The sequence below is a fragment of the Danio rerio genome, chromosome 10, assembly GCF_049306965.1.
Source record: "Danio rerio strain Tuebingen ecotype United States chromosome 10, GRCz12tu, whole genome shotgun sequence".
NCBI lineage: Eukaryota > Metazoa > Chordata > Actinopteri > Cypriniformes > Danionidae > Danio > Danio rerio.
Genome location: NC_133185.1, coordinates 22,507,364 through 22,529,542, shown reverse-complemented (window position 1 = coordinate 22,529,542; position 22,179 = coordinate 22,507,364). Strand labels below are relative to the sequence as shown.

General features: G+C 34.5%; 1 protein-coding gene across 5 annotated transcripts in view; it reads right to left on the bottom strand.

Moving 5' to 3' along the window:
• The window catches only part of kcnn2 (potassium calcium-activated channel subfamily N member 2), a 95,928-nt gene that overhangs the window by 4,864 nt on the left and 68,885 nt on the right, over positions 1-22,179 (bottom strand). For 2 of the 5 annotated variants that reach the window (XR_012386207.1, XM_073914615.1), the window contains exon 7: positions 3,565-3,634. The exons of 1 other annotated variant lie outside the window; for it this stretch is intronic. Coding sequence is in view for 1 of the 4 variants with exons in the window: in XM_073914615.1 (XP_073770716.1) it covers positions 3,565-3,634 (70 nt within the window). In the remaining 3 variants the exon portion in view is untranslated. Of the gene's footprint in view, positions 1-3,564; positions 3,735-14,471; positions 14,623-22,179 lie in introns of all 5 variants that reach the window. 2 more of the 5 variants (XR_012386205.1, XR_012386206.1) reach the window with 2 other exon arrangements.

Below are 22,179 nucleotides of genomic sequence, written 5' to 3'. Positions count from 1 at the left end.
CACCCTTTACTCTTCACAAACATGTTTGAGTTTCTTCTGTTGAACACAAAATAAGATATTTTGAATGCTGAAAACCATTGACCTCTATAGTATTTATTTTTCCTACTACGGATGTCAGTGGTTACAGGTTTCCAGCATACTTCAGTTAATATGAACCTTATGAACCATAATTCCTTAAACTGGTTTAGAGTAAGTAAAGGATGAGTAAATGATGACAGAATTAACAGTTCAACAATGATACAGGCCTGTAGCCAGCCTATTAAAAGGGGTGTTTTTCTTCTGAAAAAGTGGACCTTTTTGCAGATATTTGCTTTATTTTCTATTTAATTGTGCATTTTATCAACATTTTAAGAACTAATCTTTGCTGGATCAGCTTGTCAGATGGTGTTCATAACCACACCTTTTTGATGCACCCAATATTTTTACTACAATTTTGTCAAAGTACTCACCATACTATTTTACTATGAAGTATTTATTTATAAACTTGTATTTAAACTGTAAGTTAATCAAGTTTGATAAATATTGTTATGAGATTGGCATAAAAAAATATATATAAAAAAATATTTTTAAATACAAATTTATTATCATCCATCATTTAAAAAAAGAAATCTGGTAAAACTTGTTTTAAAATAAAACTGTAGCATGTGGGCAAATATAAATTGGCCAGCTCATTAAACTTTCCTCAGTGAGAGTTTGGCCACTTCATTAAAATTATAATGAAAAATTAGAACCTAAAGTTCATTGACAAACTTTAATGTGACAAACTTTTGACTGCACTAGGACCAGGAATGGCAGTTGGCAGGAAGCACAGTCATTGCTAAGGTGTTGCTAGGCAGTTGCTAAAATGTTTATGGCATTGCTAGGTGGTTGCTAAGCAGTTGCTCAATGGCAACGCTCGTGTCCATGTTTGATCAAATGCTAATACCAAGTAGGCATTCCTAGCATATCTTTTTGCTCTTAGATAATCATTAATAGCATGTAGCTAATCGTTATTAGCACTTGGCTTTTCATTGTTACCATGCATAGTACACAGGAAGTCCCATTTGCTAGCATGAGTCAAACGAGCCAATACCCAGGCCCCTACGATGTTCTGATGTAGAGATATTGCTGTATTTAAATGGTTGCTAGGTTAGCCTGTTTTATTGCTATGGAGACAATTGGCAGCTTAGTGATGATACATCAAAGCCTCTTGCCAATATGAGTGATATAAATCAACCCCGATGTCTCTAAGAATTGGACTTGGACATTATGTAAAAATGGCTTGCTATATTTTATTGAAAACATAATGCTTAATAAGTGTGAAAGGGACACATGCAAAAATGGCTTGCCATATCAATAAAAAATATGCAGTTTAAGTCATGGAGTTATGGCTTGACTTATTTTGAGAAAAATAATGCGAAAAAATTATTTAGTGGAAAACTAAAGCCTTTAAGACAAATGTAAATATGTTGGCTTTGGAAAGCCAACATAATGCTATATGAGTGTGTGTATGAGTGTGTGTGTGTGTGAATGTGTGTGTGGATCTCCCCCAGAGATAGGTTGCGGCTTGAAGGGCATCCGCTGTGTAAAAACTTGCTGGATAAGTTGGCGGTTCATTATGCTGTGGCGACCCCGGATTAATAAAGGGACTAAGCCGACAAGAAAATGAATGAATGAATGTTATATGTTGCATTTTAAAAATCCAAGCATAAAAAAATTATACAAGCCCCAAATTTGGCCAAAAGTTGTGTTCTGCATTAGATTTTATCTGATGAACCTGAAAAGATATAGCAACAAAATCTAATGCAGAACACAACTTTTGGCCAAATTTGGGGCTTGTATAATTTTTTTTATGCCTGGATTATTAAAATGTAATATATAACATATTTTTTTTATTAAAAATTATAAATCTTACCGGCATGAGGAGATATAGCATAAATCTTAAATGAAGAAGGCACATTTTGACCAGATTTGGGTCTTGTTGCATGAACGTCTAGGAGGACATACGTTTGGTTTCGAGGACAGAATAGTATAGCAATATGTTGGCTTTCTAAAGGAGGGGGGATGGGGGGCAGGGCATGGGTCTTTCGAACAAATAAGCAAACACTGGTGAAAATATTGATAAAACTGTTGTCTAATAGCTTATTAGCCCCAGCACATTATTAATGCACTTTTAAAAAAGATTGAGTCTAAATGACATTATTTGGTTGAAAAAAGCATTTAAAAATACATTTTAAACTTAATTTACATGAAAAGAGCATGTTATTATTGCAGTAGTTACATTTAAATATATGTGGTGCAACTGCGCTTATGAATGACCTGAGTTTGATTCCATCTCGCAGCAGTCCTTTGTGAATCTCACTCCCCTTTCTCTACACCACCTTTCCTGACATATCTCTATTGTTTTATCTGCAAAAGCTTTAAAAAGCCATAGCATAAGCTGCATGGTACAAGTTAAGCAATGTGTTAAGTTTAATACTTAATGCTTAATAAGTTTAACGGCTTAAAGATGTATCCCAGTCCCTTACCTTAAGTATTATAAGATATAAGAAATTCACTACATACATTTCTGAAGAGAAGCTTACAGATATTATCCTAGAAACTAATAAAAGAACTTGGAAACAAATCACAGGTGTGGGACCTGAAGTTGCAGACGCACCATATCAGGGCCGGCGGGCTGTCTGAAGGTTGCAGAAACACCGCAGCTGCTTAAGTTATTTTAAGCTGCATTACAGGATTCATTGCCACTGGGAGCAGCTGCTGCCATGATTAATGTAATACCGCCCTCTGATGGCGAGAGGCAATTACGGCAATGATAAAAGGAGGCAGAAACCAGTATGAGTCATATTATATCACGCTCCGCCTCAATGTCACCCTCTCCAGTTTCTTTGGGAGGTGTGGGACAGGAGGGTAATTGGGTAACTCTAACTGATCACTCTCACGGAAAAGCCCAGACAAAGGTAGCTGGGATATGACCACTGCGGATGTTTGAATGTCACAGCTTGGACGCGTGAGCAAGTGTGCAGGAGCCGTTCGAGCTGACTCATCAGATCCAGAGTGTATCCCTTTCCCAGGTTGCTGTGGGTTTTGCAGAGTCAGACTGGCAGTGTGCCTGGTGTTCCCCAAGGCTCGCTCTTAGGTCCGTCTTAAAAACAACCATAAGCAAATGCAAATGCAGCGATTCAAATTTAGCAGGCTATTTTAACATCTCAGGTAGCCCATCAGTTTTTTTCTCTCTCTCTCTTTCTTCTAAGGAGATGAAAGCTTTTCTGGACCATTAAGCAGCATGATGAATAGTGCATAGCAAGAGGGAAATAAATAACAAAAGCGAACGTGAGGACGTTTCGTAAAAGGGAAAAATAATAAATGAACTGACATCAACCATATGCTTTGCTATTCTTGCTGAGGAAACCTTATACAGAAACAATATTTTAAAAGAAACAAACAAGCAAATCAAATGTTATATATATATATACCGTCTGTTCATTTGACACCTGTAGACTTAGAATATTTGAGTATCACGCTAAACACAAATGGACCTCCTGCATCATGCATTAATCAAACATTCACTCAAAGGTGTCTTACCTTTGCAAGGTCCACTAGAGAGTTTGCTTGGTCATTCAGCTTGCGTTGCTCCATTTTTACACTTCTTAATCTGAACACAAGACCATTCAGAGCCCAATAGTGGCAAGCGGTCAGTACAAAAATCGATTGACAGGATCTCCATTCACAAGCCACACATTTTGGAAGCACTCCTAGGACATGCACAAGACATGAGGAGAGAATGCAGGGATTGAAGGAGGACTGAGGCGCATGCAAGTCAAAAATTCAGTGGGAAGAGGCTGTGGTCGCTTTCGAAAGGATTTTCTTTTCCATACTTCTTACAGGAACAAAGCAAGGCTGTGACAACATCTGATGGGAATTATGGAAATACAACGACCTTGTCAGTGCATAAAAAGTACACCAGGGGCACATCTGATGTGAGATTTTCTGTAAACTAATGAATGATTTATATGTATTATAAGATATTCACAGGACAGTCCAGTCTGCTTCATTTTGAAATGATCATGTTTATGGTAATTCACCTAAAGTAGAAGTCCATGGGGTCAGGCATTAAAGAGTACTGGTCAAAGATACTACTTGACTAAAACTGTACTACAGTTTCAAATGTTCTAATAGAATTTGTCTCATTTCATTTATTCTTGAACACTTATGTATAGAAAACAATTGCTAAAATCCATTGAGTGTTTCAAAAAGTTTTCAACATTTAAAATATAATACAATTTAGTATGATCCCTAAACTTTTTTAAAGACTACAGATCACAATAAGCATGCAATGAAACATTGTTTAACCCATATTCCAGCCTTTTATTTTTATTTTAAAGTAATTAAAAAATCATAAAATTTCCTTCTTAGATATTTTAAGCATAATATGAATGTAATCAAATGCAGACACCAAATTGGGACAAATGTGTTCCAATTTCCATAAAATTTCAATTTATTTCACAAAAAAAAAAAAAAATCAAAATAGAAATAGAATTTCCAAAACACTCGAAATAACAGTAAAAAAGATAGACATAACTTTTACTGAACCTTCAGATCTACAAATAAATGATTAAGCGCTTTAACTGTATTTTTGTCTTGTTTTATACTCAAAAATATCTACAAATCTAAACGAAAATATATGCAAGAGAATATGTGTAAGAGAAGCAAAATTATTTAAAAAGTGTTGTTTCCTGAAAAAACGATAAAACAGCAGTAAATTTTATATTAAAAAACAATAAATTAAAAATGTGAAATAATTTATTAACTTAATAATAATAATAATAAAATTTAATTTATCTCCCATTGAAGGATACTTTTTCTTGTTGAATATTGAATAATTATGAATTGAATGTTGTACTATTGAATCAATTTTGATCAGTTTCCCAGACAACACCTCTGCTAAATGTATCTTGATTTAAGTCTAGATTTTTGTGGTTGAAACCCCAAAAGTTAAAATAAGTCATGAAGAAGCCCAGACAGCATCTGCGGATATTTATTTGCTATTTCTGCAAAGAATTTTGTAAAAAAAAAAAAAAAATCTGCGGATTTATGCAGAATGATTTTGGGAGCATCATCACTAAAAACGTAATGTATGAAATAAATAAAATAAAAAAATAAATTAATGTATTTAATGTTTACAATGCAACTCCTTTTAGATCTACTTATTTGGTAAACAAAGCAAGTCTCTCATATAATAAATCTACTAAAAGACAGAAAATATTACTGTACAAGCTACAGTTACTATTAATTAGTTAATAATATTACTGAAATGAGTTTAAAAACTGTATAGAAATAAATACTTTTGAACAAATGAATTAATAGACTCAATTATGGGCCAAAAGCAGAAATCTGCTGCCTAGCTAAGACTTTATGAACTGATTTAAGGCCAGTGCTCTCTTTTTAAGGTCTTAAACTGTGTAAAGCCAAATTAGAATCACCAGTAATACTTTACGTACAACCAACAAACCATGTAAAGCTCAGATTTATAAACTTCATAGCTCATTCATTTATTTATTTTTTTATTAAATTGCTTAACATACATAAGCTTCCTACTATGCCATTAAATGTCTTGCCCCATAGACATCCACTGTGAGCACATTGCTATTAAAGCCAAATTATTTTCCTAATACCAGCATGTCCGTGGAGTGTTACTTACTCTAAACCTGCAGCATTGCTTTATAATAACGACTCTGAATCCTGTGGCGTATTGGTTTTGCTATATTCTTAACTGATCACCTTGTACTGTGAGGAAGCAGATATAAAGAGCCTCTATGAAGTGAATACTCCATCACACAGCTTTGTAAACCAACCCTCTCACTCAAATCCATACCGCGAGCATTAATTATTCATCTGCTCCATTTAATTAGGTTTCTGAGGAACTACTTATCTTCACTATACATTAAGTGTTTTCCTCTGTGGTCCTCAAGGGCGCTGCGAACAGCCGACACACATCCATTGTGTTTTGCGTTTGTGGAAGCACAAGGGAGAAACACAAGAAAGCCGTATTCTGTTCTTGGGCAAAGGGATTGAATCACAGCCGGAGAAATATTTGTAATCATTGCTGAAAAAGAGCAACATTTAGTAATTCACTGTGGAGACTGACGCATTAACAGGGTTTCACCAAGTTAAATCTAAGAGATTTTAAGACATTTTTAAGACCATTATGAAAGACATTTTAGATTTATACAGGGCTAAATGATACCCCAGTTGGAAAAGATTTAAACTTGAAAAAATTCAAAAAATTATTATTATAACCTAACTAAAGTGATAATAACTTAATAATACAATTATAAAAATAATAATAATAATAATGATAATAATAATAATTTAATAATAAATGTAGTGAACAAATGGAGAACTTTTAAGCAAATGTTATTGTAAGAAAAGAATTTTTACTAGCTATTTTGAAATAAAAAAAATTTAATTAAATTGAGACTAGGATTGTTGGTGATTATATGGGTGTTAATAGTCAGATTTGGTAGCTAAACATGAACAAGGAAATTAACACCTGTTAAAAACTTTTTAAGACCTACAAGACAATATTTCGGTAGTTTTTTAAAGACTTTTTAAGGCCTAAAATTAATCTTTTGAGATTTAAAATATTTAAAGACTTTTTAATACCCCGTGGAAACCCTGATGAAGGCAAGACACTGCAAGTGAATAGTGAAATTAAATAAATAAACTGAAAATAAATGAACCCCAGTTGATTGATTATGGATGAATTAAAAAACTGTATTATACGATTATTAAAAGGTTTAAATACACAAATAAGGAATTTTGTTATTAAATATGTGCTAATTTGCATTGATGTCTAGCACAAAAATGATATTTTTTTGTCATATTAGTGCAAGGTTTTTGCTATTCTAATCTCTTATTACTCCATAATTCATAAAATATGGTATACAATAAAATGTTGAATATAGTTAGGCATATTATGTATGAAAAAATCTCTCTGTTAAAACCTTTTACTGTGAAGTTTGCTGTTATATATATATATATGTATGTATGTATATATATATATATATATATATATATATATATATATATATATATATATATATATATATATATATATATATATATATAACATAATAGCTTTTAAATATACTGTATACAGTTGAAGACAGAATTATTAGCCCCCCTTTAATTTTTTTTTCTTTTTTAAATATTTCCCAAATTATGTTGAACAGGGTAAGGAAATTTTCACAGTATGTCTGATAATATTTTTACTTCTGTAGAAAGTCTTATTTGTTTTATTTCGGCAATAATAAAAGAAGTTTGAAAATTTTTAAAGCCATTTTAAGGTCAAAATTATTAGCCCCTTTAAGTTATATATATTTTTTGAACAGTCTACAGAACTTGCCTAATTACTCTAACCTGCCTAGTTAACCTAATTAACCTAGTTAAGCCTTTAAATGTCACTTTATGCTGTATAAAAGTGTTTTGAAAAATATCTAGTCAAATATAGATCTTCTCTCCGTTAAACAGAAATTGGGAAAAAAATAAACAGGACTTTAATAATTCTGACTTTAACTGTATATTATTATTGAAATTTTCTTACACAAACTAATAAAGTGTGACAAAATTAACACTTGATGAGTCAGTTCACCCAAAAACTTTAAATTCTGTCATTAATTACTCTTAATCTGTTTTTTAATATATTATTTGGGAGTCCAGAAAAGCACCAAGAACATTGTCAAAACACTTCACGTGTCATCCGCAGTTCAATCGTAACTTTATGAAGAATACTTTGGAGAGTATAAAGGAAGATCAGAGAGCTCTCACATCCAAATTATACCAATTTGTGTTCTTTTTTGTGTTCATTAATACTTAATGAAAAGCCAAAAAACCTGGGAAACAACAGGTGGATAATAAAAATTGTGTTTTGCCTGCAGTGTCTCACATTAAGCTCTGAGGTAAAACTCTAATTAAACGGGGGGTTGATGACACAGATCAGATAGGAGAGAGTATGGACGGCTCCAGGGACCTGGATGCTGATTGGCCCAGATGCAGAGATTTCCATCCTGTAGCTGCATGGAGTTTGGGACGTGGATACATAAGGCTGTAGTTTTGCTTTCAACCACCAGAGGGCGCAGAGAAATAGCACCACACAGCAGAATAGAAAAACACATCCAGAGTCTGTTCAAAGACTAGAGGTTGAATCACACTGAACACACGTGCAGGTCAGATTTGACCAACAAGCCAAAAGAAAAAATCAAGAATTATATTTTGTGTATGGAAAACTGACATTTCAGGACCATTAATATGGTTTGGAATGACATTTTGCAACATTTAAGCACTTTTTACTGTTCTCATCAATGTCACAACGTTAAAACAGAATAAATGTTTAAATGTTATATACAGATAAAGTCAGAATTATTAGCCCCCCTGTTTATTTTTTTCCCAATTTCTGTTTAACGGAGAGAAGATTTTTCAACACATTTCTAATCATAACAGTTGTATATATTTTTTGATAATATAAAATAGTTTTACTGTAATTGTAGCTATTTGCATAAACAATTTCTGTATAAATCTGCATAAATTAAGAGGAGCAATGTGTCAATCAGCAATTCTTAACATTACATTTGTTAATTAACTTGTAATATAAAATAAGTTATTTAAAATTATTATAATTAAAACATGTAATATCATAATGTGGGAAAACGATTTAAGATTTTTACATTTATTTTATTCTGAACTATAAGGCTTTTGCAAACATTTATTTAAAAAGTATACACGTTAAATTCATATTTATTTTTGTGTGGGGGTCCAATTTTATTTAAATAAATACCATCATGATGTAAAAAGCTCCATGATCTAAAAAAACAAATAAATAGAATCGGGTAAACAATTCTATACAATATGGCATTATGTTGACCATATTAGGTAATGCCCTATAATATATATGTACAGTTGAAGTCAGAGTTATTAGCCCCCCTGAATTATTAGGCCCCTGTTTATTTTCTTCTCCAATTTCTGTTAAAAAGGGAGAAAAATTTTCAATACATTTCAAAATATGACAGTTTTAATAACTCATCTCTAATAACTGATTTATTTTAACTTTGCCACGATGACAGTAAATAATATTTGACTGGATATTTTTCAAGACACTTCTATACAGCTTAAAGTGACATTTAAAGGCTTAACTAGGATAATTTGGTTAACTAGGCAGGTTAAAGTAATTAGGCAAGTTATTGTATAATGATGGTTTGTTCTGTAGAATATCAAAAAATATATGGCTTAAAGGGGCTAATAATATTGACCTTAAAATGGTGTTTAAAAATTAAAAAAAAAAAAAACTGCTTTTATTGTAGCTGAAATAAAACAAATAAGCCATACTGTGAATATTGCTTTGCTCTGTTAAACATTATTTGGGCAATATTTAAAAAAGAGAAAATCATTCAAAAAGCTAATAATTCTGACTTCAACTGTATATTTTTTCTTTGTTTTGTTTGTTATTATTATTATTATTATTATTATTATTATTAACACTTGTAATTTGGACTTAAGGTATTGACAGCTATGTTTTGTTTTATTGTTTGTAAGAGTTATAGGTAGGGCTGGACAGAATCTGTGGACATTTTTTTGCTATTTCTGTGGAGAATTTTGTAAAAAATCTGCAGATTTATGAGGAATGATTTTAGGAGTATCATAACTAAAAACTTAATATAAGAAATAAAAAAAATACATTTTTAACTTTTATTTAATATTTACAATGCAAATCCAATTAGATCCACTTATTTAGTAAACAAAGCAAGTCTCTAATTATATATATATATATATATATATATATATATATATATATATATATATATATATATATATATATATATACTAAAAGACAGAATATTAATACACAATAATATTAGTTAAATGAATTTAAAAACTAAATAAATATAAATTTACACACATTTACACAAGTAAATGCATAGACTGAGTGATGGGCTAAATCTGCAGATTTCTGAGTGTGCAGATTCTGTGTGGGCCTAGTTATAGGGTTTGTGAATGGATATATTTGAAAATTAATACAAAATATTTTAACAGAATAACCAATAAATAAATGCTTACCTTTGGCCAATTATAATAATGAGAATTACTAAAAAAAAGTGCTTAACTGTCTTGAAATCAATGTCAAAATCTCAATGGTCCTAAAATAGTCAGCTTTATATGTAAAATACAATTTATATATTTTTTTCCTTTGGATTTTTTTGGGGTGGTGGTGAAATATGCCCAAGACATCCCCCCAGCAAATACCAGGCCCTTCATGTGGACGGACATAATTGCTTCTTATTTCCTATTGTTGAAAAACTGCCTTACAGTAAACATGTCTAGAATGAATGGCTCCATTAAGTTCATTTTACAGTTGGATGACCGACAGCACTTACAGACCGGAGCTACATTTAACCGTGACATGAAAAGCTTTTCAAAGCATATATGACTAAATCTCATTCATTTGCATCCCATTGTGCTCAAGCTACAGCAGCGCGATGCATTTGGCAAGCGTCTGCTTTTCACATCACGGGTTACTTTAGAGAAAAGTGGAAGCCGAAAGCTTCATTCATGAGCCTTGTTCTGTTCTCCGAGACACGTGTGGTAAACATTCGCTCCTGCTGAGGTAAAGGGAGCAGTGCGTTTTGGGATAAAAGTCATGGAGAGTCTCCCTCCGGCACCTGCTGACCTTCAGAAAGCTCCTGTTCACACACACAGTCCCACACCGAGACATTGAGCTCTTTCTGTTTCTTCCTCCCTGTGTGTGTGTTTTATTTTTTCCCCTCACTGTTGGTCTGATTCGCCACACGCTGGTCTGGGCTGCAGATTGAAGCCGCCATTGTGTATAGCAGCACTGTGCAACTGAAGCAAACTTGGAGGGCGTTTAAAGGAGCGGTACACCCAAAAATTTAAATTCGTTGTTGATTTACTCACTTTTTCCTTTCAGTAAAGAATTAAAGCTGAAACTGTGGTCCTTGGAGAATCATGGTTAAAGGCTACTGGCACTTTGGGAGTCAAAAAACATATAGAGATGAAACAAAATGAATATCCATTTCTAGGGGTGGATAATAGAGCCATATATGTGTCTGTATTTTTCAGTTATTGATTGAAATTTAAAGTCACATGAAGTAGAAGTGATTGGAAGCCTTCTTATTTATATAATGAATCAAACATCTACATATTAGATCAGTGACTTGTATGTAATATAACACCCATATGTCATTTGTAATTATTGTTAAATCTGCTTACTGTATGCTCATGGCCTGATTTTTGTAATCATTAATAAAATGTATGAGCAGCTCACCCTTGTGCTTTGAATCGTTTTTACAATACTTAATTTGTCCATGAAATGTCTAAAGCTGGCTACGGTTTGTTCTTTCACAAGCTGGGCTTCAATTCAAAATCTTTTGTAAGTAAGATGTATTTCCTTTAAGTTTTTAGAGCAGCTGACTGTAGTATTGGTAACCTAGTAACCAACTGTAAACAAGACAAGCATAATAAAGAGAGCTGATTAATCATGTTGGTGTATTGCTCGCTCATTTATTCATCAAATGTGTTTCCATCTACAATTATTAGCAATAAAACGCATTTGCAAATGAAGGGATATTTATTCAAATTTGGCATTTCCGTCACCCGTTTCTCATGTGAAACCTAAAAATGTGCATTAACATGGGGTGATGAAAACCCAGCTATAATCAGACAAGAATCTAAGAGTTGAATAAGTGTGAAGGTAATTACTACTGTCAGCTACTGTACTTTCAACATGTACAAAGATATTCTCATCCACCATAATGGTTTTGTGAAAATACATGACATGTCAATGCACGATGGACTGCAATATTAGGCTCAAAAATATTCTGTGTAATATTCAAGTCCGAAGATGTATTGATTTTTGGCTTTGACTGAAATTATGGTAATTTTTTTGCAAAAGAATTTCTGAAATAAATGCTGGTTTGTAATATACCAAGAATAAAAATAATACTATATTTATAATACTATAAATGATATTTTGTGACAAATTATTATAGTTATAGTTATGTTGACTCATGCGGCGGTCATACTAGAGTTTGAGAAATTCTGTTGTACTGCACTGCTAAAAGGGGTGGGATTTAACAAGATAATTAGAGGTTAAAAAAGCAAGTGATCGCGCATAATGTTAAGAAATAGTGAGCGATTCCAACTGAAAAATCCAGCTTAAACCAGCCTAGGCTGGTTGGTTGGTTTTAGCTGGTCAACCAGCCTGGTTTTAGTGGGGTTTTGGCCATTTCTGGGCTGGTTTCCAGCCATTTCCAGCCTGGTTTTAGCTGGTCAGGCTGGGAGAAGACCAGCTAAAACCAGCTTGACCAGCTAAAACCAGGCTGGTCAAGCTGGTTTTTGTTGGATTTAGCTGGTCATTTTCCAGCCTGACCAGCTAAGACCAGACTGGAAATGGCTGAAAACCAGCCTGCAAATGGCCAAAACCCCTCTAAAACCAGACTGTTCAACCAGCTAAAACCAGCCAACCAGCCTAGGCTGGTTTAAGCTGGATTTTCCATTAGGGATTGGTCCATATTTTACATTGCTGTCTAGAGAGATCATGTTTTGTTCTTAATTTTGGTCTCACAGTCACTAGAAGCGATTTTGCAGGTTAGAGGCGAACTGCAAAACACGGCGAACTGCAAAACTTGTCGCATGAGCTTACATTTCCGGTCTGCTTCATTCACTTGCGTTTGAATGGAAGTCTGTGGGAGGAAAAGTGCAGTGTGACCACAGCTTTAGGCTTTTTTTGTGTGAATTTACAAATGTATATTTGTTGTGGTTTGTATGTACTTACATTTTTATATTTACATATATTTTAAACTTTGATTGTACAATTTAAAGGTTTTTTTTTAAGTTTGAGGTTCTATTTTTAAAGTCTGCAATTGAAATTGCCAGTGTTATTTCACTAGCACACATTGTTAGTCTTAAAGTGATGAAGTAGTGCATTCACACTGAAAACTGTAAAAAGAATAAGTAGAATGCGAAAGCAAACTTCTCGAGAGTAACCTGAATGTGGTTATACTCATGGCAGGAATTTGGTAGTTTGGTCATTTATTTCACTAATTTGGCAACCGTCAATGCTTAGTAAAAAAACATTAGTGTTCCATTTAGGATGACACTCAATTTATATACTATGTTGTTGAGTGTGTAGGTGCATAAGTACAGAGTGAGTAAGTGCCATTTGAGACGCATCTTCTGAAATGGCAGTCCTTTGTTGATGTCAGCTTGATGCCTTGGGCAAAACATGCTAAGCCACGCCCCTCAAACCATTAGTTTGCTGCAAGTGAAAGATGAGAGGAGAAGCACAAAAATAAAACCCGCCTCCAACTCAATATTCCGTTTCAGTTAGAAACATATCATCTTACTGAAGTAAAATGCAGCAATTTTCTGTTCAAGCAGACTTTAAAGTATCACTTTAGGCACGGGTACTATTAAAATAACCAATTTGCCACTTGCTATGTTTCCATCCACCTATTTTATGCGCATTTTGCAAATGCGCTTAAAAAAAACAGTTGATGGAAACGCCATGATGCGCATAAATTTTGAAAATGCGCATAAAATAACCTTTGTGCCTAACTGGGTAGGATAAACTTTTTATTCGATAAGAAAAGATGCGCATAAACTGCGATGGAAACACTTTTACCGCACAAACTCCAGCATGCGCAATTAAAAAAGGTCATGTGATTTTGTTGAAAGAGATCATGTGATGCTTAAAATGTGTGTGAATGCATAAAACGTCAGGCTGAGCACATTATAAAACATCTGAAATGTTGTTTTGGTCATTATAAAATGCCTTATCATTTCAGTATTAATGTTATTATATTATTAATGACCTCCAGAATTAAGAGCGCCTGTGCTCCGCGTCTGACACCTTCAAACGCCACTGCGCACTCACTGCTTGTCAGTATTGTCTTCTGAGGCGCATTTATTTAGAAAAGATTGATGCAGCTTCTCCTACTGCAGCAAATGCAGTTTTTACTGTTGATATTTGGCGTCAGTTAATCAGGAAGTGACGATTTTGTTCGCTTTGACTCGTTGGATGGAAACGATGCTTCATTCGCACAACTTTTATGCGATAATCGAGTTTTGCGAATGAAGTTAATTCGCATTTTTGGATGGAAACATAGCTACTGACATCATCATAACACAAATGATACTCAAACCAAGCTCCAATGCAACGCATTGAAAATTATTTCCTTGAATCTTCAAAATGGTTGTGAATGCATTCATGGGTGTTCATTTTGCTTTGTCTGTATATTTTATTTACTCTCAAAGTACTGGTAGGCATTGACCTGCATTTTATGAAAAACCAAGGACCACAGTTTCAGCTACAAAATCCTCTTGAATGTCTACTGAAGAAAAAAGTCGCCCACATCTCTGAGCTCTGAGCTGAACGTTATTAAAGTAACCGCCGATCTTCATTTTTGTCTGAACTATACCTTAAAGCTCTTGGAGGCTGATCTGTGCAGACACGTCCATTAAGACTAGACATTCAGCAGCCGGTGATCCACATGATCAGCATCGCCTTGGCCAAAATGTGCAGAATTAGCGGTCATCCAAGTGGGAAATGAAGAGGTGGTGGTGGGGTGTCTGAAGGGGAAGGGTGGGAAATGCGGAGACAAATGTTGTTTCAGGAGCAGCTCGGATTCCATGAGCCCAAAGATGTTTACAGCCACGTGAAAGAGATTAGAGGAAATGAAAGAGTTCAGGATTGGTCATCTTTTGACTCATGGAAGCAAAGTATTGTTTTTAATCAGTGGCTGTCTGATTAAATGTCCCAAATAATCACATTCATGCAACAATGGAAAGAAAACACCCTCGGTTTGTTAATAAATGAAATTCATTAGGTAAAACAGTCACGTGTAGGTTGTTGTTGTTGTTTTTTTTTCAGTTTGTGTCAGTGATGATGTTTTGATGGTGCGAGTAAGAAAAGACTGAAATGCTAACTGACTGAATTTCATAAAACTGTCCCGTCAATTATTTTCCCCAAACATAAATAAAAATTGTATAAGAATATTTAATAAATAATAATAATAATACTTTAGCTTTTTTTTTATTTAAGACTATTAAGATGTTGCATTATGCACATTTTTTTCATACACATTATATCACCATACTTGGCTCTTTCTATCTTTTTACTCATTTCAAAATAAAAGTTGCACTTTTTATTAAAATCAAGTTTGTACAACAACTACTGTCACGATACATAAATACAATTGAAATTATACAATTAAAATATAATAAATGACAATAATATACTTAACAACAGTTAATAGTTTTATTGAAATTAATATGCACTCAAAAATGATGTTTGCTATTTGTTCAAACTACTTATTTAAAAGGAGCTCAAACAACACAATGGGCTCTATACACAGCTGGAGTTTTAAAGCTTAATGTGGGTATTTTCAATTTCATTAGGTTGTTTTTACAGCATTGATGTTGTAAAGTAATTACAATGCATTCAGTTAAAAAGACTTATGCATTCATTTAGTTGTTCAAGCGTAAACAAGCTGAAAGACCGTTGTAACCACTAACACTGTCAGTAGTAACAGGCTAGCACAGAAATTCCTTTGAAAACACTGGGGTAAATCAAGCTGTCATATTTTAAAGAAAGGGCAGGGGGAAACAGAATTTAATGCAGTGCTTCTTGTCCAATCTGAGACCAACTTTATATCGTATATCTAACAGGCAGTGAAGATTGCTGATTTTTAAAGAGTCAGATCTTAAACGTGTAATGGAAAGACCTGGCTGAAAATTAAAAAGACCGTGTGCATGTAGCCCATCCTTTTTTGGTTGGGCGTGGACAACTTAATTTTATGTTCAATCAACTTAAATTTGTAAAAACTAATGACTTAATTCCTTCATGTTGTACAAACACAACTCGATTTTGTGGGACCCAGCATTTTCTACAGTGTGTATATATTTGCTTAACAATAATATTAATAACAATAATAATATTAATACTATATTAATATCATATTTAACATGTAACATTGTTAGAAATTAAATTAATATAAAAAGTATTCTTACAATTATTTATTAATTAATTAATTAATTTATTTATTTATTATTGTTATTATTAATCAAAGTGAGTCTAGTGTTGTTGGCATTATAGTGATTAGAATTGGGTAAAATGTGCTTAAATGTCTTGATAATAGTATCACTCTAAAAAAAATATATGGTCCTAAAACAAAATCTGATTTCTTTCAATTGATTCTGGGGTTCAAGAGATGTTTTATGAGATTCAGCTTATTAACAGTTGCGCTACTGCGGTAAAAAGTTTATTTATTGTGCAGGATTATCTCTACCACTCTTGTTGAGGTAAAAAAAAAAAGAAGAAATTTTAAAGAAATGTGTATGAGACAAATAAATGTTTGTTATACTTTTTAAAATGTTAGTTTTTCTTAAATGAATGAATTTCACTTATCAAATGAGGGTTTGTACATTTGTTTCTGCTCAGGTCATTAGAAATACAAGCTCTCATTTGCATGCACACAACAGATCTGTATCTAAAGGTGAGGCGAAGACTTACTTTCGAGCTCTATTGCATTGTGTTGACACAAACAGGAAAAAAAGGAAACATAAAATAGACAAATGAATTATCACAACAGTTAAAATGTGGCATGATTATTCTGTTCAGTTCTCCCTGCAGCCTCCATCGACACACAGTCATCAAATGAACTAAAGTCCTTCCACACAACATCCACAATCGTTCATGCTATTTGCTTTTTGTTTGCATTATTACTGTAGCTCCAATCTTGGATGCAAGATTAAAAACCAAAATGACAATTTCCTTCTGCTCTGCAATTTCTATCACCAACCTTACCAAATCATAACTTCCTCATACAATAGCTATACCTTCGTCAGCATGGCATAACTACTAAAATACAATATTTGTTTTTAGACCTCAAGTTATCATTAGTAGGATAAATCAACATTTATTGGCCAATGTATCCGTATCTGCCAAAATGTCCAAATCAGTACATCTCTAGCCGTCATTCGCGAACCCTCATAGGTTGACAAGTTACTGCCAACTGACATGTGCGCCAATCTAACTGCACAGTCAATTTAATTTCACATAAATATCTTTGTATTCTTTCTTGTGATAATTGTACAATTGTCTAATGATCTAACCTCTACACAACATCTCTTATCCGCATGGGCATCCATTGTCGCTGTAACTTGCACATGTTTCAAACGAGATCTATTGCTCTCCAAAGGGCACTTTTTTGGAGTGAAAACAATCATTGCCCTCATACTGAAGTGTTGGTCCAATCAAACATACTCAAACTTTGAAGGGCCCTTAGGAATGAAGGATTTCAAAGGGTCGACCCGATGGACACTTTGGGCCCCCATGATCCTTTAAGCAAGGAAGTTGTTTGGTGTCACACACACCACGTTTTATTCATCCCTATGCCCTGATCCCTTCAAAGAGGTCCCTTTCTAAACCCTTCTAAGGGAGATCCCTGAACTGCAGCTCTGCACACTCTTTTGCCAGAGAAATGGTCGTGCCCAACTGAGCCTGGTTTCTGACCAATGTTTTTTCCTTCACTTTTGTCAATTGGTGAAGTTTGTTCTTCAGCACTGTCGCCAATGGTTTGGGGCTTGAGGAGCTGCGCATTGATGGATTTGCTCTTCAGTGTGTGGACTTTCAGCAGTGAAAATTCATCTACACTGAACTGAACTGAACTTAAACTCTGAAAACTGGACTGACAGAGTTTCAATTTACTAGAACTTCTTTGTTAAGCTGCTTTGACACAATCTACATTGTAAAAGCGCTATAGAAATAAAGTGGAGTTGAATAGGATTGAGTAAGGGTGTATGGTAGAGTTCTTCAACCCTGTTCCTGGAGATCTACCTTCCTGCTTTCCTTCCGGAGTGCAGCTCCAACCCTGATCAAACACACCTGTCTATAATTATTGATTGCTCCTTCAGAGAGTAATTGGTTGGTTTAGGTGTGTTTGATTAGGGTTGGAGCTGAACTTTGCATGTAGTGAGTTCTTCAGGATCCAGGTTAAGGGCTTCTGGATTAGGGCATAGGGATGAGTCTTTCCAAATGGAACACAGTGCCAGTCTGTTCTATTTGTGCAGTTTATCTTTGACTAATTTGTGAATTGATGAACGGTTGCCATGTAAAGGATAAACCAAGTTCTGCATAAAATGTTAATGTACATTTGCGGTCTGCACATACATGCAGTTACCAAAATCTGTTGGTGCCTGCGTAGTACACACATTCTCTTCAATGATGAAATTCAAGTCAAACGCACTTTATGCTGACCCTTGTGTATGTTTAAATGACAAAATTTCATTTTCAACTTGATGAAAACAAAATGATGAATGTATTACATCCAAATTCCATTTACATTCATACTACAAAGACCATACGTTTTTATAAGAGTTGTGAATCAAAATCAAATTCAAACGCACAGATGCACCTTGAACAATTGGAGTACAGAGAGCCGCAACCATGTCGCTTCTATTACGAGCGCACTTCATTTAAATAACAACCTTGAGTATGCAAACGACACAGCATATGAACATATAGACCTCTAAAGTTTTATACTGTACTTGTGCTCAGAATAATTGAGTACACCCTATTATGAAAATTAATATTTTATTCATTTCTCAGTGAATATAGGCAATGTATTTTGGTGCACTTGGATTTATTAAACATATTTATTCATTCATTCATTTTCTTGTCAGCTTAGTCCCTTTATTAATCCGAGGTAGCGGAATGCGGAATGAACCTTCAACTTATCCAGCAAGTTTTTACGCAGCGGATGCCCTTCCAGCCGCAACCCATCTCTGGGAAACATCCTCACAAACATTCACACACACACAATATTTTAAAAAGAGAAATATAATACGATTAAATTCAAGCTAAATATTCCAAAAACTAAAACCTACAAAAATTCATCTCAATTTTTCATTTTTTTCTTTTTAATTTTTCCTCTTTTTTACATTTTATATTGAATTTTTTTTTTATTAAAAATTTAAATTTGGGTGTACTAGTGTTTGGACTGTTATCGTAAGTTATTTTGTTAGATAAGCTCCAGATTTGGCTTCAGTACTAACTAATCTAATGTATATGCACAAATGTATTTTTTTCTATTAAAAATATGAATTTAAAAGAGAGATTTGTGAGGGGTCTACTCATATATGCTGAGCATACATATGCAAACATATTAACATCACTGATAACTGTTACCTGATCAATGATCAGTTAGTTGAATGGAATTTTTTTTTTTATTGCTGTCCTTTTTTTTTATTGTTAAATCTGTTATTTATAAAAAGCAAAGTAGCTAAATTTAGTTCTCAGCGAGTTGGATAGTGTCTGGATGTTTTCTAACAGCATACCAGTGCTCAATTATTCCCATCTCTCCATGTACCCCTGAGCAAAGTACAAGAAACATAGTCACTATATTAGAGAAATTAGAGTTCACCCAAAACTGAAAATTCTGCCATCATTTACTCACTCTTTACTTGTTCCAAACCTGTTTGGTTTTCTTTCTTCTTTTGAACACAAATGTTATGTCAAAGAAAGCTGAAAACCTGTAATCATTGACTGCCATAGCATTGGAAGTTGATGGTTACAGGTTTTAAGCTTTCTTCAAAATATCTACGTTTGTGTACAGCAGAAATAAGAAACTCGTAAAGGTTTGGAAGCACTTGAGCTTGTGATTTACAGTTAATCTTTGGGTGAACTATCTCTTTAATGCAGTGATCAACTTGAACCCCTTGTGAAATCAGCATGTGTAAATCTTTCTCCCTCAATCAATATTCATGCTCCCATTGATTGCTACTGAAATGATGCAACTCCACCCCAAACTCATGTCATTGGTTGAGGTGGAAGATAACACAATGCACTACAAATGTTTGCACTTTTTAGACTCTTAAACTTCATTATAACCATAAAGAAAATGAGTACTATTCACATAAAACAACAACTTATCACTGAAATGCATCAGATTGTGTCTCCTTCTGACCTTCATTAACGCGCCAGATGCGCCGTGTGACAGTCTAGTGCTGCTCGTTTAGCTAACGACACTCTGGCCCAAGTGTGCTGATCCTACAGACCCCTCTGATGATTAAAGCAGGGGGGTTGGTGGCACAGCAGGTGGTGCATGGGATGCCGCACACAGGCTTGAGTTACAGCTGGCACCACCCACACCTCCACCCGCCCCTCTCCTCATGTGCACAAGACGTTCTCTACCCCTTCCGAGAGCAAACATTCGCAACCTTCATCAGGAAGTGCCATCATCATCACCCTGTCAACAGTGCGCTTCCTTATCGCAGTCCGGCACCTGTGCCACCAAAGGACAAAAAGACCTCCAAAAACAAGTTGTGTTCCTTATTTTCTGTGCTCTCGGCATGTGTGGGACATCTAAAACGTACCTTGGCCTGAAGATGGCCTAAAGATAATTTCAGCCCAGCTATCCTAGAACTAATGCATGATAAGAACAGCCTCGATCGGTGGAAATCGATCCTAGTCGTCCTCATTATGCAAAACACCATGAATCCTGTGTTAAAGGACACATGCCGGAGCCATTAGTGAAGACGGAGCCAACTGGGAAGTTTCAGATTTGGCCTGCGACGGCAGTTTCCTCTCTTTATGGGTTTGGAGCAAAGCCAGGCACTTTTAAAACATAAAGGACATCGAACAGAAAACTGGAAAAGTGAATTAAAGTAGATGAAAGAAAACCACAACGGATTTTTAAGATGGAGGCGCGCACACACATACACAATCACGCACCTGACCGGCCGTATTGATTCTCGCATATAGTCTAAATGAAGGCATGCGAACACATATACAACCATAAACACACATGAGCACACACTAATGGCTTTACACAGAGCCGAGAGCGATTTGACCATTAATCTGTGGTGTCATGTGAGAGCGCTAGCCTGTGGTTTATGTGCCCTGACTGAACATTAGCCGCTCGCCTGTATTCCCAACATCAATGCTCCAAGCAATCTCAGACTGTTTTCTTTCAGCTATGCGCCTATATAAAGAGCCGGAACATTGTGCGATGTTACCCTCAGCGTTATTATTTGTGATGTATCAAACAAAACCGCAGCCCGACGGCATCTGATTCCATGTTGTAGCAGCAGACTAACTGTGAATACACTGCTTCTATCTGTAGAGTTACTGGTGCTTCTTTGCTGATTCTGTGTGTCAGACGGGGGTTCTGTATGTTGTTAGGACGTTTTATGTGGGTGGTTATGTGGTTTTTAGAGCATACAGCATACCTTGCAGTTTTGGATAGATTCTGGCTCATTGGTAAGGATTGGTAAGTGGGTTTTTTTAGTGGCTTCTAGGTTGTTTTGTGTGGCTGCTTTGGTTGGTGGTAGGTTGTTACAGCATTCGAAGGGTTTCTCATACATTCTTTGTTGGTGCAAGATGGTCTTGTTTGGTGTATTAAGGCCCATTCAAACCAAGTGCAATAACTACAAAGATAACGATAAAGATGGAGTTTTAAAAATCATTCTAAATGTAAAACAACAGCAACAATACCATTGGGATCTCTTTCAGAATGATTTTTTTTTTCCAGCTAATAGACCCTTTTCACATTTCTGTGTTTTTTAATAGCGGAAAACGTCAAAGCTGGGTAAACTTAGAGCGCAGTAAATGGGAGAGTACAACAAATAATTTTTTTACAATCCCATTTGTTGAAATAATAAAAGAAAAACTCCACGATGGTGTTACCAAGACTTTCAGAAAAAGGAAAGAAATTGTATGAGACTAATGACGGCAGTCAGAGGAGAGAATAACGTCAAATTTACTCTCAGTCCCATAGACGCTGCATTAGAAACACCTTAAATAAGCAATAATTCGTTTTTTGTAATTTGACGGAAAGATGATATAATACATTCATAAATGCAAATAAATGGTAATACGATTAAAAAAAAATTATAATATTAAAATCTTGTAAGGATTTAAGATTGTGATGACCATAAAATGTGTCATAACAGGCTTGTGAAAAGGATAAATCAATGACAGCCAGTCGGACACCATTGAAATATTAAGGGCTCACTATATTTAAATCTACAGGCGACAGTATAAAATAGCACTGCTTGATGTTAAGCGCCCTTTTTAAAAATTATTTAAATTTAATAGTACCTAGAAAACAATTGATTATACCATGG